Here is a 20585-nt window from a genome sequence, read left to right as displayed (position 1 = left end):
ATTAATGAAAAGCCACCAACAGTGCTACAAGATTACCTTAAAAAATGCTACAAGGAATAAGCTTTGAATATCCCGAGCGTAAGAATGCATTTCTTGATTTTGGCCTCAATTTCTTAAGTGCAATTTATGTCCTAATGTAAGTCACTAACCCTCAGAAAGAGAAGTGAACTCTGTTCTTAAGGCTAACAATAAAACTATTAAAGAACTGTTCAAGAGAGAACCAAACCAGAGCTTGCTATACTTCCATAAACCAAACAAATTCACACACATCCATATTACATATTAAGTACTTGAGTTACATCATGCAAATATGCTTTTCCCCCCTCTCCAGGGCCGGCTCCAGGCACCAGCCCACCAAGCTTGTGCTTGGGGCGGCTCCTGGAGGGGGGCGGCGCGGCGCTCCGGCTCCAGGGAGAGCGCTCCAGCCGCCGGGGAGAGCGGAGCCCCGGCCGGGCTCGCCGCCCTCCCCCCGGCGCTCCGGCCGCCGGGGAGAGCGGAGCCCCGGCCGGGCTCGCTGCCCTCCTCCCGGCGCTCTGGACGCCGGGGAGAGCGGAGCCCCGGTCGGGCGCTCCGGCCGCCAGCGGAGCCGCGGCGGGCTCGCCGCCCTCCCCCCGGTGCTCCGGCCGGTCGGGGAGAGCGGCCCGTGGCCGGGCTCAGCGCCCTCCCCTGCCGCGCTGGGGGGGGGGGGGGGCCCGCGGGAGGCTTTTTTGCATGTGGCAGCAAAAAAGCCAGAGCCGGCCCTGCCCCTCTCCCATCCTATTTTAAATTATTTAAAATTCCGTATGTTTCCCAGTGTTACAAAATGTAACACTCTATCAAAATGTCATTATGACTGCATACTTACAGCCTCAAGATATGAAACTACATCTAAGACAGGTCTAGATTATGTCTTCTTTCTTCCAGAGTTGGTTTGACTGGCTAATTTTATTTTAAATTTTTCTTCCCAAATGGAAACTGCACCTCCCCAAATTCTTCCCCCTCACAGATTCAGAAAGTAAGTTAATACTTAACAGCAACTTGAATACTTATAAAAATTAGACCATTGAACTAAAAACATCTAGTTACTGTAAGCAGCATTGGCTAACAATAGAGATTATCTATTCAATGAATTATCTATTCTATAATATTAAGGAAGTAAGAATGGATATCATGCACAGTAAATGAAATGTAAGACAGATTTGGGGGCGCTGGGTGGGCGAATATATAGAAGTCTTAGAAATATGATTGTATTCCAATCTCAGCAATAGACTTCCTGGTGTGACTCTGAAAAAAATCACTTAACCTCTCTAGCCCTAAGTTTCCACAGCTGTGAATTGGGGTAAATAATGATTACCTAATTTAGAAAAGTGCTGTGACACTTAATCTCTTAATATTAGTAAAGTGCTGTGAGATCCCTGTATGGAAGTTGCTAATAAGACCCAGTGTATTATAATACTGTACAGTGCATGGAACACTAAAAAAAATCAGTATATCCTATTGATTTTTAAATTAAATGTAATATCTATATGCAAGAAAAATGCACAGTATAGCATGAATTCACATAATCTGAAATTTCTCACACACACAACCATGGAGCAGTATGTAATACAGTGTATTTATTAACACGTTTGTCCTCGTAAGATTACTGTAGTAATCACTGAGATAGTATTCATATTCATTACCAATTTTAGTTGTGACTGCAATTAACATTGACATAAGATCATTTAATACATGAGGTGATCAAGAAGAAAATCCTTAATAACAAGATAGCAACATTATAATCATTTTATTTTTTTCAACAAATAAGTTGCTTTCTTTGCTTTCTTGATTGAGAATTTAAATTGAAAGCAGCAATGGCAGAACTTTAGATATACCTGGAGGATGAAGGGATGATCACTTGCAGCCAGCATGGATTTACTTAAAAACAAATCATGCCAAACCAGCTTGATTTACTTCTTTGAGAAGGTAGCAGGTTTGGTGAATAGGAAGAATGTAGTGGACATAATATACCTGGACTTTACAAGGCTTTTGACACAGTCCCACATGACATTCTCATAAGCAAGCTGGAGAAATGCGGGCTCAGTAGAACTACCATTAACTGAATACATAATTGGTTAAACAAACACAAACAAAGAGTAACTATTAATGGAATGATGTCAGATTGGAAGGAGGTTTCAAGTAGGGTTCCCACAGGGATCTGTTCTGGGTCTGGTGTTATTTAACATCTTTATTAATGACCTGAATGTAGGAATAGAGAGCATACTGATCAAATTTGCACATGACACAAAGCTCTTGGGGGTTGCAAACACTTGGAGGGCAGAGCCAAAAATTAAAGTGATCTTGATAAATTGGAGAACTGGCTATAGACAACAAAATGAAATTCAACAAAGACAAATGTAAGGAGCTACACTTAGGGAAGACACACCAAATGCACAAATACAGAATGGGGGATAATTGGCTCGACAGCAGCACTGCTGAGAAGGATCTGGGAGTTGTGGTGGATCACAGCCTCAACATGAGCCAACAATGCAATGCGCTGTCGCAAAAAAAGGAAATGCAATTTTGGGTTGCATTAACAGAGACATAGAAAGTCATAAGAGGTGATAGGACCTTTGTATTTGGCACTGGTTAGGCCTCAGCTGGAGTACTGTGTTCAATTTTGGTCACCACTGTATAGAAAGGATGTAGAGAAACTGGAAAGGACACAGAGGCGAGTGACAAAGATGATCAAAGGGATGGAATGAAAGCCATATGAGCAAAGGCTGAAGGAACTGGGTATGTTTAGTTTGGAAAAGAGGAGATTAAGGTGGGGGGACATGTTAACAGTCTTCAAATACTTGAAAGACTGCTATAAAAAAGATGGAGAAAAATTGTTCTCTCTTTCCACAGAGGGCAGGACAAGAGGCAATGGGTTCAAAATTATAGCATAGCAGATTTAGATTATCCCTCAGGAAAACTTTCTAACTGTAAGAACAGTAGGACAATAGAACACACTGCCTAGGGAAGTCATGCAAGCTCCTTCACTGGAGGTTTTCAAAAAGAGGCTGGATAGCCATCTGTCTTGGATGGTGAAGACGCAACAAATCCTGCATCTTGGCAGGGAGTTAGAGTAGATGACTCTTGCAGTCCGTTCTAACCCTATGATTCTATGATATAGCTAATATCTTATTAGCATGTTTGCAAGAGATCGGTTAGTGTTTGACAACATATGACCCTGCCAATGCTGAATGTTTTTGAGGAGAATGCAAGTAAAAGTTGTAAAGCTTTCTATTCTTTTATTTTTCTTTTTTTTATGCTATTACCATCAGCCTCTCAGGTGACAGTTTTCTTGTATCATGCCTGAAAAGTGTCAGAGCCAATATTTCAGAGAACAAATGATAGTGACAAAGTTATTCGTCAGGTGCAACATCAATGTCATGAAGTTCTCTATCTGTCACAATGAGTTTTTCATTGCTCCAAGTTTAAAGATACATAGCAAAGAATAACTAGTATCTTTTGTGGTCTAGATATGAAAAATAGCAAATTTCAAAAATAATGCATTTAAAATTTTTGATTACTCTTCCTTTTCTATAACAGAATATATTGTTTCTACCCAAACAGAAAGTTACACAACATCTCAGCTAAGTGACCAACAGCTACATATCTTGACTATGCAGCTTTGAGTCCAATCCTATGAGGTGCTGAGCATCTCAGACAAAGTGCTGACATTTATGGGAGCTGTGGGCACACTCAGGACTTGCTCCACACCTCATACGTTCAGGTCCTTTACAGGTATCAGCAGAATCTAGGGAAATTGCTGCTGTAAGTATTCAGTCCTTTTGTTATTTAGAGTGCATTGTATTCACAGCAATCCTCTCTCACAGGTAATAATCAACAGAGTTTTTAAATCAGTGAGGACAGGGGAGGTTTTCAGCAAGTGAAATAAAAGAGAAGAACATGGGGGAAAAGGGGAGTAAGAGTGATTAGCAAAAATATTAAAATTATTTGTATAATTTTGTATAATTTCATCTGCTATTTGAAGCCCATTTAGCTCTTCACCTCATCTGCAGAGTATGTAGGTGGCTCCCACCAGAATTTACACTCTATGCTGCATGGAAAAACAAGTACAATAATCTGTAAGAACTGTGGAGTCAGCACGCTCCTGTTTTGGAGGCTAAGCATATTGCCTCACGAATCAGATCTACTGTACCCACCTGAGATTTAAGACACAAAGTACATTCTTAAATACAGGGGAGTTGAAGAGGACCACAAAAAATCAGTGTAGAGCAAATGAAAATGTTAAATAATCCTCATCATTACCCCAAATTTACATTACACAAGGAATAATAGATATTTTGGCTTGTCCAGTAAGATGTGAGCAAACCGTTCAAATGGAAGCAGGTTTAAGCCTCTCACTGACACCCTTCTAACTATAACTAAAATTATATACTATATGATGTATTTCAGTATATCAGTCATGTATAGAAATACACGTGTGTATTTGCCATGACAACATGATCCAATGCAATGTTGTGCCACAATATAAAATGTTACAGACAAAATATACAAGGAAACAATCTTATTCTGGGACCCAACAGCATCTACTCCAGCTGTCTGTCACATACAAAGCATATCCTGAGATAAACAAGTGAACAATGAATTCACAGGTGTTCTTTTTCTGAAGAGCTCCCATATACAGATTCAAAATGTGACAGGTTTGGAAGAAAATTTAGGACTCTTGTCTTTGGCAAGGTAATATAATGTGCAGCTGCTTTAAAACTATAGGTGAAACAATATTTGTTGTTAAACAGCATGCCAATTTTTGCTTTATTTTGGCCTCTGCTTTGCTGTAGTGTGCACTGCCTCCTTTAGAGTGCTTTCAGCATAGTACCTTATGATAGATAATAAATTAATTGTACCAAAAATAAGATATGGAAGATATTAGATAGTTCTGTGTTTTTCCTCATCTTCGCCACTTACCCTACATTTTAATTTGGGTCACAATATCATTGAATAATATTCTAGTAATTTCATACCTCACTTGGGGTCAGATCTGAGCATGTATGACTAATTCAGAAAATGGTAAAATATAATTACTTCTATTTGTGTTAGACTCAAAGTTCAGGTCTATTTTTGACCTTGACTTTCCCTCCAATAAAATTAACATCTCTGTCAAGATACTTTTCTTGACATCAAGTATTGGGGTGAACTGCTGAACCTATATGTGACTAGCACACTGATGGGGAATGCAGAAATAGCAGTAATTTTGCTATATCCTAGGGAGTTTCAACTTTGAAAAGTAGTCCTGGTTAGTTCAGATGTCAACATTAAAAATATTTTCATTATTTTTTTCCTCCATCAGCTTTATTGAGAGTGGGATCAAGGTCTAGTTTTCAAATAATTAGAATTTCTTTAACATTTCATTATTCTTGACCCTCAAAACTGCATCACACGTGAACCAATGTCCAAGTCTTCCTACGTTTCAAATATGCTTTATTGTATCACTTTCTTCCAACCCTTTGTGTGTCGCTTATCTTCCTAGACCTTAGAGATAGATATCTTCCTGTTCATTTCTATAGCATTATGGGACTCCTCTGTGATTGCAACCTTTGGGCACTACTGGATAGTAAGTAGTAATAATAATACACCTCTACCCCTATATAACGCGACCTGATATAACACGAATTCGGATATAACACGGTAAAGCAGTGCTCCGGGGGGGCTGCTCACTCCAGTGGATCAAAGCAAGTTCGATATAACGCAGTTTCACCTATAACGCGGTAAGATTTTTTGGCTCCCGAGGACGGCGTTATATCGAGGTAGAGGTGTATATTTCAATTGTTAGGCTGTAATGTGATTTCATTCAGCAGGTCAAGAGGCAGAAGGAAACATTAGATACTTTGCAAACATTTGAAAAAGGGGACATTTAAAAACCCTTTATATCTCAAAAAGCACTTAATTTATTCAAAAATGTTCAGAAAACAAACAGTCTCGTTGTCAGTAAAACTGAGCCCTAAAAAAATTCTGAACGCTTGACACTTTTAAAAAATGACCAGAGGTTTAAAATGAGCCTTATAAATTGAATATTATTCCAACATTAATAATGGAAAGGCCATAAGAAGACAAACATATAGCTGCAGAGCCAGAGTTAGAGCCTTGGGCATGCAGATTCAGCATACTGTAAGGCCTCTGTCACTGAAGCCAAAGGAACATATTTGCCAGCACTAAAAAAAACAAGGAACCATTTATGTTCTTTCAAAACAGCAACTCCACAATAGAATGCAACCCCTGCAACCTCAAAGGCAGCGTGGCTTTCTCTGGTCATGTGGGAAGGTGTTGTGGCTCCTTTAAGGGTTCCCATCTCCTTCAGATTGGAAGGGAGTCATCACCTGTGCTAGGGCTAGCCAGAGGGGCTCAGATTAGCCATTGCCCCCTGCAGACAAAAGGTAGGAGCTCTCTCTCACATCCAGAGCAGCAGCACCCACTCTTCCACCCAGGGAATCAGAGTTGGACCCGTTTTTTTGTTGGTCTCCTGTGGGTATTGCCCTAGTTGCCTTTTTTGGGACAGAGAAGGAATTTTCTCCTCCCTGCTAGACTGGCCTGTGAATGGTGATTTTCTTTGCCTTCCCCACAACAGCTCCAGGAAATGGCTGAGCAGGTCAGGAGGTTCAATACAAGCTGTCACAACTTGGCAGGTGATAGGTATCCAGTGCAGATACTGATTCCACAGTAAATAAACAGGAGCTGGAAATGATCTTAGGGGAAGGTAAGAAGCTGGGGAACCTAGAATCTGGTACAGCGAGGAGACACGCTCCTTTGCCAGGAACTTAACCCTTATGCAAGGGACGGGTGGTGGGGTCCCAGCAATGGGCAGGGACCAGGTTTGGACGAGCGAGGAAGGAGTGATGACCTGCACTGTACGAGTTATTGCTCGATAGTTCCCTAATGAGTTAAGTTAATGAAGTTGTGGCCCAATTAAACAGCACCTCTCACATCTTGTCATTTTCCCTGCGTGTCGGGGACAGTTTGCTCAGACATACATATGGTGCCCAAACCTGCTCCTACTAAAATCAATGGCAAAACCTCTCACTGATGGGAATAATGGGAACAAAAGAGGGTCCGTAACTACCACAGAAATCAGTGGGACTTGGATCAAGCCCAGACCTACACACAACAGAAAACTGTTGACACCCTTGATTAATTACAACCTATTATGTTTTATGATTTTTCTCTAATTTTTTTTTACTACTTCAAACTTTTTGGTTTAAGCCCCCAGCCTTTAAGTTAGGGTGCTGTTCGCACCTGAGCCCCAGTGATCAAAGCTGTCACTGTGTCGCACAAGGGGAGAAATTCTCTCACAGGTAGCCAGGACCCAAATAGTACAATTAAATTGTCTGTCTGGAGTTCTTTTTTATATAGACTCTTAAACAACCAAACAGGCTTCAACAAAGATTATACTCCTAGACTATTACAAATATTTGAATTGTGTTGAAATTTACATGATGCTGCTTTCTAGCACGAGAGGTGTTTTTTTTTTTTTTTTTTGCTATCTGTGTATTGACACGGACACCACAATAGTAATATATGGTGAAAAGATGGATATTTCTGGTATTCTTTAAGTAATTTCAAATAAGCCCTTTGCCTTGTACCGATCTTCACCGAGGAATATAAAGTATGCCACAGTTGCTTTGCACCTGCTCTGGGCTACAGAGCTCCAAAGATATGAAGCCTTAATCACAATATTTGCAGTCATAAACTGACAAGATAAAATGGGACATTTCCAGTCTGAACCTTGTCATTTATTCTGGATATCAAAAGTCACAGCTACTTGGTTTCATCATATTTTTTGTACAATGATAGAATAACGTCATAAACATGTTCAAGGACATACAGAAATAATAAATTTTCACTTCTGATTTTGTTTCTGTGCCATATGCAACAGTGATTTGTCTACTCAGTGTAATAAACACTGTCAGACATAAAAGTATCAGTAGTAATAGGAATCTGTTTATTACCAATGGTAATTCAATATTCTTAATCTTTGCTATGAAATATATGCAAGTAATGCAAAGCCAGGGAATAAGCATTACCAGCATACTTTTTCCATCAGTAATAAGAGCGAGGTGGGACGAGGAAAGATTGCTCTTCAATGGAGGGTGCAAAGTGCTAGTTGGAATGGGATTGATTTTTTTACCTGATAGTTAATTTTCTCCTCTCCGTTTTGTTGGGGGGGAAAAACCACAGTTTGCCAAGTCGCCTAACATGTGAAACTCCAGCATAAATTAATAATAATACTGTGCTCATCTACAGTATGTTGCAGCTAAGGATCAAGCACAAATAATAAATAATCAGAGCCTCACAACACTTCTGTGAGGCAGGTAAGTATTATAATACCCATTTTACAGGAGGCACAAAGCAAAGGTCACCCAGAGTCAGTGACAGCAGAAGATACTAAGAGTCCCGATTCATAGTCCCACTATCTTTATTTAAAAGGGTGGAGGAAAAGAGTCACAGAGCTATTGGCCTGCCGACACTCTTGAAGCTGCCGGGAACAGAGGCTTCTACAGACCGGCACGAACCCCTACTGCGGGAGGAACCAGGGGAGGCGACGGACCCGGAGACCCGCGGAGAACCCTGGGATTCGTGGGAGACCCCAACTCCCAACCCGGTAGGAAGCGACCCGGGGGAGGTGACGGACTGGTACCTTGCCCCCGGTAAGCCTCAGCGTGTTTCGGTAGGACCCCCCCCCGCTGAGCCAGTAGTAAGGTGCAACGGCCCTGCAACCAGGGGCAATGCTATGGACTCTGGCTATTAGGCCGTGCTGCCCTGCAACCAGGGGCAATGCTATGGACTCTGGCTATTAGGCCGTGCTGCCCTGCAACCAGGGGCAATGCTATGGACTCTGGCCATTAGGCCGTGCTGCCCTGCAACCAGGGGCAATGCTATGGACTCTGGCTATTAGGCCGTGCTGCCCTGCAACCAGGGGCAATGCTATGGACTCTGGCTATTAGGCCGTGCTGCCCTGCAACCAGGGGCAATGCTATGGACTCTGGCCATTAGGCCGTGCTGCCTTGTAACCAGGGGCGGTTCTATGGACTCTGGCCATTAGGCCGTGCTGCCTTGTAACCAGGGGCGGTTCTATGGACTCTGGCCATTAGGCCGTGCTGCCCTGTAACCAGGGGCGGTTCTATGGACTCTGGCCATTAGGCCGTGCTGCCCTGTAACCAGGGGCAGTTCTATGGACTCTGGCCATTAGGCCGTGCTGCCCTGCAACCAGGGGCGGTTCTATGGACTCTGGCCATTAGGCCGTGCTGCCCTGCAACCAGGGGCAATGCTATGGACTCTTGCCATTAGGCCGTGCTGCCTTGTAACCAGGGGCGGTTCTATGGACTCTGGCCATTAGGCCGTGCTGCCCTGTAACCAGGGGCAATGCTATGGACTCTGGCCATTAGGCCGTGCTGCCCTGTAACCAGGGGCAATGCTATGGACTCTGGCCATTAGGCCATGCTGCCCTGTAACCGGGGGCGGTTCTATGGACTCTGGCCATTAGGCCGTGCTGCCCTGTAACCAGGGGCGGTTCTATGGACTCTGGCCATTAGGCCGTGCTGCCCTGTAACCAGGGGCGTAAACCCTCACAATACATCTCAAAGGGAACATTTCATTCTGCCTTGAAATAACAATCTGATGGATGGAGAATCTGGGCGCCCATAGGCTACATACAGGTAAATGATGTGTGTATATAAAGATGTAGATTTTAGAGGTTTAAATATTGCCTCAGCAATAGATGCTGTAGAAATTAGTAAAATAAATAATAGATATATAAATAGCCTTAAGGTCAGAACAGTGAAAGAAGATTTCGGTGAAAACTGACAGAGACTGAGCTTTGCTGACCTGACATAAGGGAAAGTAATATTGATTTTGCTATCTGTCTGTCAAGTCATATATTATTGTGTACTTTGCTTTATTTTGGTCTCCAGCCACTAATTCACTAAAGACAACTTTAATAAAAAGAGAATTCAGCTGTTCTCAAAAAGGCCTCTTTTTCCATCACTACATAGCCCTGCAACAGAGTGAATGGGAACACTTCCTCCACGTCACATAAATATGCACTCTTTCTTTATATATGCAGCACTATTTTTTAAAGTTTCAGCAAAAATGGTTTAGTTATTTCTGAGAATGAAGTTACTGTAAAATAGGTATATTTTGCTAATTTAAAAAAATCTGATAATTTTCTGAACAGCTCTAGTGCCTCCAAAGTTTGGGCCAGGAACTTGTTATTTGGCAGGTGGAGAGTCCTAGAGTCACAGTGATATCTTCTCTTTTCCCGTGAAATTCCATCCAGCTATGGCTAACGTTATACCCAAGGAATATTGCCATTTACACATGCACAGCAGAACTTGTACAATATTCCTTAATTTTCTGAAAATTCCAAATGTGTTGTGCTTGCTCCCAGGCCCTGCTGACTGTCCTACATCATTCTGAAGTAGCCACACAGAAAAAACAGTTACTGACCTGTTCTGTAACTGTTGTTCTTTGATATGTGTTGCACATGTCCATTCCACTTCAGCTGAGTGTGGGCATAGTGCACCAGAGTTGGAGATTTTTCCCTTAGTGGTATCTGTTGGGGCGGAGCATGCACCCTCTGCTGCCTCATACTTCTGCACAATGGTATAAAGGGTGGAGCCATTCTCAGTTCCTTCTTACCAGAGACACTGATATTGAAGGAAATGAATGTGGTTCATGGGTCATTTTCATTGCACATGTCCATTCCATTTCAAGTGACTCACAAGAAGTTAAATCTGGAGGTGGGACTTGAGTCTACCTGAACAATTACTAAAGGGCTATTTGTCCAAATTTGCTGTCTTTTCAGGAATGCTGAGAAACGGCACAATGAATCACAAAGGTATGCACCGATGACCAAGTTGCAGCCCTACAAATTTCTAATATAGGCACTTGAGCCAGATAAGCTGCAGAAGTTGCTTGAGATGTAGTGGAGTGTGCTATCACTCTGGTTGCTGGGATTATGTTGGCAGTGTCACAGCACACATGAATACAGGAGGAAATCCATGACACAATCCTCTGAGTGGAGACGGGATAGCCACATGGAAATACGCATCCCTCAAGTTGAGGGCAATGTTGCTGGGATTCAGGAAGGGGATAATAAAGGTTAGGGTGACCATACACAAACTTATTTTATTTATATATTTGTTCAGTTCTTCGCAGGTCTAGAATGGATCTTAGGCCTTCATTTGCCTTTGAGATCAGGAAGTAAAGTGAATAAAATCCTTTTATTTGGTGGAGGGCAGGAACCTCCTCTACAGCTCCCAAATGGAGAACAGACTGCATGTCTGGGAGGAGGACAGCCTCATGAGAGTGGTGTCTAAAGAGAAATGAGGAAGGAGGGATCGGAGGGAAGTTCGGAAATAAATGGAAGAGTATATCCCCAATTCCACAGTGTTTAGAACCCATTGATCTGTGATAATATGGGTCCAAGCACATAGGACGTAGGATAATCTGTTGGAAAACACAGGGGTAGGAAAAACTGATGTGATGTAAACTGCCCTCAACCAAGCTGTCAAACCGACTGCTTGGCATTATTGGGCTGCCTAGAAACACCGTCAGAATAAGGAAATTGAGGAGGTAGAGGTCTCCTCCTATGATTCTTCCCCTTCTTCCTAGACTGGTCAGGGTGCCTAGACATGAATGACTAACATCACTGGTATGTTTGAGGGCGGAACTGTATTTTTTTAGGGAGAAGCGTATAAATCCCCAAAGACTGTGAAGTTTCTTGTCAGCCTGCTGAGATAAGAGGTTAGGGTTAGGGTTAGGGAGAGATTCTGTATAGTCTGCTAGAACTCATGAGGAAGAACTGATGATGGAAGCCATGAACATTTGCACATCATTACTGCAGGTGCCATGGCTCTGGCTGTTGTATCCATCACATCCAATGCAGCTTGAAGAGTGGTCCTAGCCACAAGCTTGCCATCCTCCAATACAGTCTGAAACTCCTGCCTCGCACCTTCTGGTAATTTGTCCATGAATTTAAGGACATTGCTGTGGAGCAAGGCTTGCTGATTTGAGATACAAAACTGCAGGCCAGCAGTAGAATAAATCTTTCTACTGGGGCTGTCGATTAATTGCAGTTAACTCATGCAATTATCTCAAAAAAATTAATAGCGATTAAAAAAATTAATCACGGTTAATTGTAGTTTTAATTGCACTGTTAAACAATAGAATACCAATTGACATTTATTAAATATTTTGGATGTTTTTCTACATTTTCATATATATAGTATTGTGTTGTAACTGAAATCAAAGTGTATATTATTTTTTATTAAATACAATGATAAAAGAAATAGTATTTTTCAGTTCACCTCAGACAAGTACTGTAGTGCAATCTCTTTGTCGTGAAAGTGCAACTTACAAATGTATTTTTTTTGTTACATAACTACACTCAAAAACAAAAGAATGTAAACTTCAGAGCCTACAAGTCCACTCAGTCCTACTTCTTGTTTAGCCAATCGGTAAGACAAACAAGTTTGTTTACATTTACAGGAGATAATGCTGCCCTCTTCTTATTTACAATGTCACCAGAATCTCCATTCAGTCCTCTTGGTTATCATTAGCAGAGATGATGGCATCTGCCACATTAGCCTTGTGGGCTTCCAAATACAGCTTCGTTTATAGGCAGAGCCACATGAAAGGGTTCCAGTGACTCCAATATGTCCACCAGTCTATGGGAGCTGTCTTGCACTACCTCCACCTGGATGTCCAGAGAGGAAGCAACCTTCTTTAGCAGGACCTACTAGGTCATCCTAAAGAGAGGAGGCCACCACAGATATTGCTGCCTCATACAGTGATAATGACAAGGAGCTAAAAAGGGAGTTGAGATGGAGTCTTTTGTACCTCCTCTGCAGGACGCTCTGTCAGGAAGGATGGTCAGGTTCAGTACCAACCTTGGTACGGGGGTAACCTCATGAGTCTCTGCATGAGAGCTATCCTAATGTCTGTTCAGGGATAAGGAGGAACCAGGGAGGATCTGGTGCTGGGAGGAAACTTTCATGGGTTCCAGAACAGCCGTTGGTAGGATAGGGGGCCCCAACCTCTATCAGCCCATGGATCTGGGTTCTTGGACCACTGTGGGACCTCTGCCCGGTACCTCTTGTTGAAGGTGAGTGATGCCTTTTATTCCAGGTGCGAGGGGCACAGGAGCCTATTTCCAACTCTGAGGAAGAGCCTGAGTTGCCTGACTAGGAAAGTGTGGTACCACGCAGTACTGAGGACTGGCAGTGTGTCTCTGGAGACGTAGGTACCAGGTACAGCTTGTTGGGCTTCCCTCTAGATGGCACTGGACAAGGAGGCACTGGATAGTCTGAAGTGAGCCCTTATACTGAACGTTGGATACTGCTACTCGCAAAGGAGCTCAACAAAGACTGCAGCTTCATCAGTACCAGAAGATTTGTCTCCAGAATAGCTGAAGAATCTGGTGCTGAAAGGCATAGGAGATCCAGCATGCAGCATATGCCTCTGGCATCGTGGATACTGACCTGTTCTCCAAATGCTGCTGATGTTGCATCAAAGGGGTTGGTACCACAGAGTGGGTAGGTCTCGACCACAGAGGCACCAGTGTCAACGACCCGACACAAGATGAAGTCGGTACCAGTGAGCAACTCTTTTCCAGGGACACTCTACCCTGCCTTTCAGCCTCCTTGCTGGCAGATGGAACTGGAGACCTTGATCTCCTAGTGGAGGCTGGCTCCTTCGAAGCATTTTGTCTATGCTTCTTCCTCAGTAGTGGGGAAGGAGAGCGGCGCTGACTCTCCACAATATCTGTATAGCCACTTCTGATGGAAGCAGAAGCTCTTGGCCCCCGTCCTGAGTGGGAAGGTTCTGATGGTGGACTGAAGGCCGCCTTCATAAGGAGGTAACACAGTCTCACCTCTCTGTCCTCCTTAATCTGGGGCTTGTAGTCTCAACATATTTTACACCTGTCCCGGAATGGGACCCTCCCCAAGGCGCTTCAGACACCTGGAGTGAGGGTCACTCACCAGCACTGACTTCTTGCCGTGGGTGCAAGGCTTAAAGCTCAAAGACAGAGGCATGCCCCGGTACCGGGAGTCAGTACCCAGATACACAGGAACCAACACTCTAAGTCAGTAGCTCTCAACCTTTTCAGGAGTCTGATTCATCTTGTGTACCCCCAAATTTCATCTCACTTAAAAATGACCTGCTTATAAAATCAGACATAAAAATACAAAAGTGTCACAGCACACTATTACTGAAAAATTGCTTACTTTCTCATTTTTACCATGTAATTATAAAGTAAATCAACTGGAATATAAATATTGGACTTACATTTCAGTGCATAGTATATAGAGCAGTATAAACAAATCATTGTCCGTATGGAATTTTAGTTTGTACTGACTTTGCTTCTTATGTAGCCTGTTGAAAAACTAGGCAAATATCGAGATGAGTTGCTGTACCTTCTCGAAGCACAGACACTGACTCCATGGGTGCTCCAGGGTTGGAGCACCGACTTCGTGGGCTGGAGCACCCAACAAAAACAAAACAAAAAAATTGGCAGGTGCTTAGCAGCCAGTTCCCCTCTCCCCCCTAGTGCTTCCTGCTGAAGATCAGCTGAAGAGCCGGAGTGCAGGTTTGGGGGAAGGGGTGAGATGGGGGAGAGGCCTGGGGCTGAGTGGGGATTGAGCACCCATGGGGCAAGAAGGAAGCTGCTGCCTGTGTCTAGAAGACGTCTGCATAACTCAGGTTGAGAACCACTGCTCTACGTAACATTAAATATCTAAAATAAATAAATAAATAAAACATATTGAAAAGCTCTATTAACTATGCCAAGCACATTATAACTATATACAAAAAATCTGAAAGGGAGAACACTTGGAAAGCAAGTCAACACAATCCCACTACCGATCATGGGAGGCAAGAAGGAACTGAGGCTGGTCAGGGGCAGCTTCACCCTTTATACCATCACACAGCAGCATGAGCCAGTAGAGGACACATGAAACTCAACCTTATTGAGTTGTTGGTCACAGCCACAGAGAACTGAACCGCCACCGTCAACCAGAATTGTTAGTCGTCAACTTTCATTCTGTCCCTTGTGCATATGATACAGTCTCCAGTGACAGGATCATGTACACAGATGAGGATTAAAATAATAATTGAACAGTTGCCATTAACTGAGCATCAACTATCTTGTGTGAGGTGAGAGTACTGTGGAAAAGATACTGTGTAATCATGTAATAAAAGACTATCTTAATTAAGCTTGCACGGGAAACTTCAACTCTGGCATTACCTGAATTCTGAGTGCGTGACTTTGCAACTATTCCATTATTTTAGGAAAGTTTTTTTAAATGCTATATAGTTTTAAATGAATATTCACACAAAATGAGTGATCAAAACAAGAAGTGCTCTGGCTACTCACCTAGGTTATACCACATGTCTCTGATCTCAAAACCAATTTGCCTCCTCATGTCACCATACCTAAAAAAGAACACATTTCTTTATAAAGGGCAGTAGGGAAAATGAATTGGATATGACAATCTGAGTAGCATTTAAAAATTCTTAAGATCCCTAAAATTCCAAAATACCAACTTATACTAATAATACAATTAGCACCATTCATTTAGTACTCTAAAATAGATAGTGGTTTTAAGCCACCCAGAAGATGCATGGTAGCACAGTCAGGAGCTCTGGCTCCCAGGCCTGGGTTCTAATCTCTACACTACTAGCTCTCCCTTGAAGGAAATATATTGCAATTTCTACAAAAGAGAGCACAAACGAGTCACCTGTGGGAATCTCTCTTTGCCATATCTGCGTATTACATAACTGTTCTTTGGGACCATGGGGGTGGTTGTGTAGATTAATGAGAGTATTTTCCGTTTTTCAGTCTCTAATGGTGGGAGAAAGCATACTGCACAGCTTTACAGCCTAAAGGATATTTTATTTTTATACATATTCTTAGCATATATAGATTGTCCTAGAAAATGAAATGAGAAACACATCACAACATCTTACACACTAAAGTCACCAACACAAAGCCACAATGATTTGGGATTTTTGGATTTGAAGTTTATGCTGGGAAGCAGTGATGTCCTGAAACAGGGCTGATGGCACTAATGCTTCACATCCCAACCCAGTACTCACTACTTAGCAAACTACCATGGAGCCCCTCTACAGTAATGAAGATTGGGGCCTAATCCAGCTCCCAGAAATCAATGTAAATGATTTTGATCGGGGCTGGATCAGGGCCCTAGTGAGTTCCTAGTATACATTTTTTTAAACATTGCTTTTCTCATATTAGCAAAATCACAACATTTGGTAATTGGCAAAGGGTCTCCCTGATATTAGTGTGGATTAAAGAGATTCTACTGTATTTTTAAAAACGTCTGCTGCTATTTAACACACATAAAATCCCAGCTGAGTAGGAGTGATATTTGTTACACAAGTAAATAAAATCTTGTGCTTCAAGACCCATGACTTTATTGGTTGCTGAGCAATTTTTTCTCTCATTTTATTGCCTAGACAAATCTAATTCTATTAAAATTATAATTTGTAAAACCATTATCACAGAGTTTTATAAATCAGCAAATTTTAATAACTAGTCTTGTCTAAGACCTGGTCTATTTACTTTTATTATCAGACATGAAGAATATGGTGAAAGTCTGTTGATCTCTTACATTTCCTCCATAGTGCAGTGTATAGCACAGGTTGGTGGAAAAAGAAACCCTTATAAGGTTCTCACTTTATATGGGTGGGTGAACAATCTCATTCACAATCTCTTCCTCCGAGATTAAAATATAAGGCATTTCCAGTCCGACCACCTCCCAAATTCTCCCTGCTCTTTACTCCTTGAATCTCCTACTGTTTCATGGATGGATACAGGAAATTTGCATGTCTATATGCACACACACACACACAGTTAATTCTGTGAATGTATGAAACATTATATACATACACAATTTATCATGCCGGTATTACCTCTACATACATGATGCATATGTACCTTATAAATGTGTGTATATATACAAACATACTTATATTATACAAATACACACACCCACACCCACACACACTTTAAATAAATAAATAAAGACAGAGAGAGACAAATATATAATGTGGAGGTGATCTCCATATAACAACTTGGAAAGGTATGTGAAATTGCATGGGTATGTGAGAATTAAATATAATTTACTATATGTCTATGACCATATTATCTACCTACTAAGCTAGCTGCCTGGGACTTATTCTAACATTCAATCCCCACTCTCCCAAACAGCTTCAGACACATAGATTAAAAGTAAAAAACAAAAAATACAAAATCCTCAGCCTGTCACAGAAGCATTTCCTCCTCTTAAAGTTACCCTTGCCTGAGGCTTGGGATGTGTAATATTCAGTCCTATGCCAGTAATTACCTTTCTATACATAAAAATGTCATGATTTTGAAGTTCCTTATCTTACAGCCCTGCGGGGCCAGACACAGGAAGGCACCCAGCCTCCTCAGTGGGGTCCAACACTCCCATCTAGCTCTGAAAGGGTATGAGATTATGGATTTTAAGGCTGTAACATTTTCAGGTTTTAAAAAAAACCTCTCAGGTACATTTTGGAGGATTTTATAGCCCTGTAATTTGGACTCGGGTTAATAACCTAGCTTTTCTCACACAGGGATTTGACAAACAGTCCCAATAAAAACAAATTAAAAGTCTGAGTTTACTACAGTAAAATAGCTGTAATGTATGTGGCACATAGAGAATACACAATAGTGCGGCATGAAGGTTTTATTAACATGAGTTTGTGGGTCATCTACATAACTCAACTGCGACTCCACCTCTCATAACTAATATCAGCATCCCAAACTCATGTCCATAAAATACCACCCCATCATATATTCTCTCTCTGTAGTGTATGTGTGTATACATAATTACACACACACACACACACACACACACACACAGAGGCTCAGATTTCAAAGCTATCACATGGGGATCTGGATATCCAATTTCCATTGATTTTACTAAGTATCAGAGGGGTAGCCATGTTAATCTGTATCCACAAAAACAAGGAGGACTCTGGTGGCACCTTAAAGACTAACAGATTTATTTGGGCATAAGCTTTTGTGGGTAAAATCCCCACTTCTTCAGATGTATTGATTTTACTGCAAATTGGGTGTCCAAATCAGGGCCGGCACTGGCTTTTTTGCCGCCCTAGGCAAAAAAGCCACCGGCCGCCCCGCCCCCCCCCCCATTGCGGGAGGGCGCCGAGCCCGGCCGCGGGCCCGCAGTCCCCAACCGGCCGGAGCGCTGGGGGGAGGGCGGCGAGCCCAGCCGGGGCTCTCCGCTCTCCCCGGCGGCCAGAGCGCCGGGGAGAGGGCGGCGAGCCCGGCCGGGGCTCTCCGCTCTCCCCGGCGGCCAGAGCGCCGGGGGGAGGGCAGAGAGCCCCCGGCTGCCAGAGTGCCGGGGGGAGGGCGGCGAGCCCGGCCGCGGCTCTCCGCTCTCCCCGACCGGCTGGAGCGCCGGGGGGAGGGCGGCGAGCCCAGTCGCGGCCCCGCTCTTGGGCCGGAGCGCCCCACTGTGCCGCCCCCCTCCAGGCGCCGCCCCAAGCACACGCTTGGTGGGCTGGTGCCTGGAGCCGGCCCTGGTCCAAATCCCTTAGGAACCTTTGAAAACTTCAGCCTATACAAAAAATGTAAACTGCCCAGATTTTTTCAGACTGCAGTAAGGCAAATCTTGAGGCATGGTTATCTAAGCATAATTATCATGCTTCTTGGAATAAACAAAGCTGAAATGGTGCTGGTGGCATGAGACACCACACTCCAGGAAATTACAGCACCCCTCTGCTGTGATATGCTTGCCTATGCAGCTACAGCTGATCTCATTGTGTTCTTTGAGTGGTTTGTGAACTCTTTGGGTTTTGAGAGGTTTTGGGTGGAGAGAGGGATTGGCGGGGGTTTTAAGTGCCTCTGTCTGGTAGGTGGTTGAACATCATTCTTTAGATACCTAATTGCTACAACTACATTCTTTCAGCGGCTACATAGTTTTCATGCCCCAGTACAAGACTGTATAATATTAAGATTAAGAAAACAGACCTCTTTTAAGAGGGTGGGCTTTACTGTATTATGACACAAAGGATTTGCCTTCTGAAAATGGCCTCAAACATCTACCACATATGCAGCTTTCCGTATTTAGGCAATGTGCTCAACTAATCCTAACTTGTGGTCTTGGCAGAGATCCTATAGAGAGGAAATGTTTTTACAACGTTCAGGAGATGGCTGTCACTGTAAGGCCAGATTTATACTACAAGACTTCTTCCTACAGAGCTATCGCAGGGACAAAGGAGAGACAACAGGGAACATAGAGGGGAAATCAAATCAGTATCTTAGATGTCTGTATACACACAGTGATTACAAATGATGTTTTAATGGTCAAATAAAGCAAAGGTTCCAAAGCCAGAGTCTTGAACATCATGATGGGGCGAATTAGAGCTTGAACAGCAATATCAAGGGTAAGGGCTCAGGCAGAGAGAGATGCATCCTGGAAGTGAATGGATGGCTGCACAAGTGGTGTTGCGAGGAGGATTTTGCCTTCGTTGACCACAGGATCTTGTTCTGGGAAAAAGAACTGCTGAGTGTAGATGGGGTCCACCTATCGAGGAAGGGAAGAGTATCTTTGGATACAGTTTGGCTAACCTGCTGAGACAAACTTTAAACTAAGTTCTATGAGGGCAGGAAACAAAAGCCCATAGGTAAATCAAAAACACGGAGACCTGGGTGATGGGTCGGAATTCGGGGGGATCATGGGCAATTATAGCAGGGACAAAGGAGAGACAACACGGAACATAGAGGGGAAATCAAATCGGTATCTTAGATGTCTGTATACTAATGCAAGAAGTATGGGGAATAAACAGAAAGAACTAGAAATACAAGTGAATAATCACAACTATGACATAGTTGGAATCACAGAGACTTGGCGGGATAATACAGGACTGGAATACTGGTGTAGAAGGGTACAACTTGCTCAGGAAGGACAGGCGGGGAAAAAAGCGAGTAGATGTTGTCTTGTGTATTAAAGATGTATACACTTGCATTGAAGTTGAGATGGAAACAGGAAGAGACTTGTTGAAAGTCTCTCGGTAAATATAAAAGGGGGGAAAAAAACAAAAAAACCAAGGGTGATGTCATGGCAGGGATCTACTGTAGACTACCTGGCCAGGAAGAAGAGGTGGATGCGGCCTTTTTTTTTTTTTTTTTTTTTTTTTTTAAACAATTAACAAAATTATCCAAAGCACACGACTTGGTGGTGATGGGGGACTTCAACTACCCAGTCATCTGTTGGGAAAATAATAGAACAGGGCACAGATTATCCAACAAGTTCTTGGAATGCATTGGAGACAACATTTTATTTCAGAAGATGGAGAAAGTAACTAAGGGAGAGGTTGTTCTAGATTTTATTTCGACAAATAGGAAGGAACTGGTTGAGAATTTCAAGCTGGCAGGCAGCTTGGGTGAAAGTGATCATGAAATGATAGAGTTCATGATTCTAAGGAATGGTAGGAGGAAAAAAGAGCAGTATAAAGACAATGGATTTCAAGAAGGCAGACTTTAGAAGAGAGCT

At 42.7% G+C, this 20585-nt stretch overlaps 1 protein-coding gene across 2 annotated transcripts in view; it reads right to left on the bottom strand.

Annotated features, from left to right (window-relative positions):
• The window catches only part of DOCK1 (dedicator of cytokinesis 1), a 558093-nt gene that overhangs the window by 119127 nt on the left and 418381 nt on the right, over positions 1-20585 (bottom strand). For both annotated transcript variants that reach the window (XM_065408426.1, XM_065408427.1), the window contains one exon: positions 15401-15459. In XM_065408426.1, coding sequence (XP_065264498.1) covers positions 15401-15459 — 59 coding nt within the window. The remainder of the gene's footprint in view (positions 1-15400; positions 15460-20585) is intronic.

Source organism: Emys orbicularis, chromosome 7 (assembly GCF_028017835.1).
Source record: "Emys orbicularis isolate rEmyOrb1 chromosome 7, rEmyOrb1.hap1, whole genome shotgun sequence".
Taxonomy (NCBI): domain Eukaryota; kingdom Metazoa; phylum Chordata; order Testudines; family Emydidae; genus Emys; species Emys orbicularis.
The sequence above is the reverse complement of the archived record's forward strand: the minus strand, read 5'-3'. Positions and strand labels throughout refer to the sequence as shown.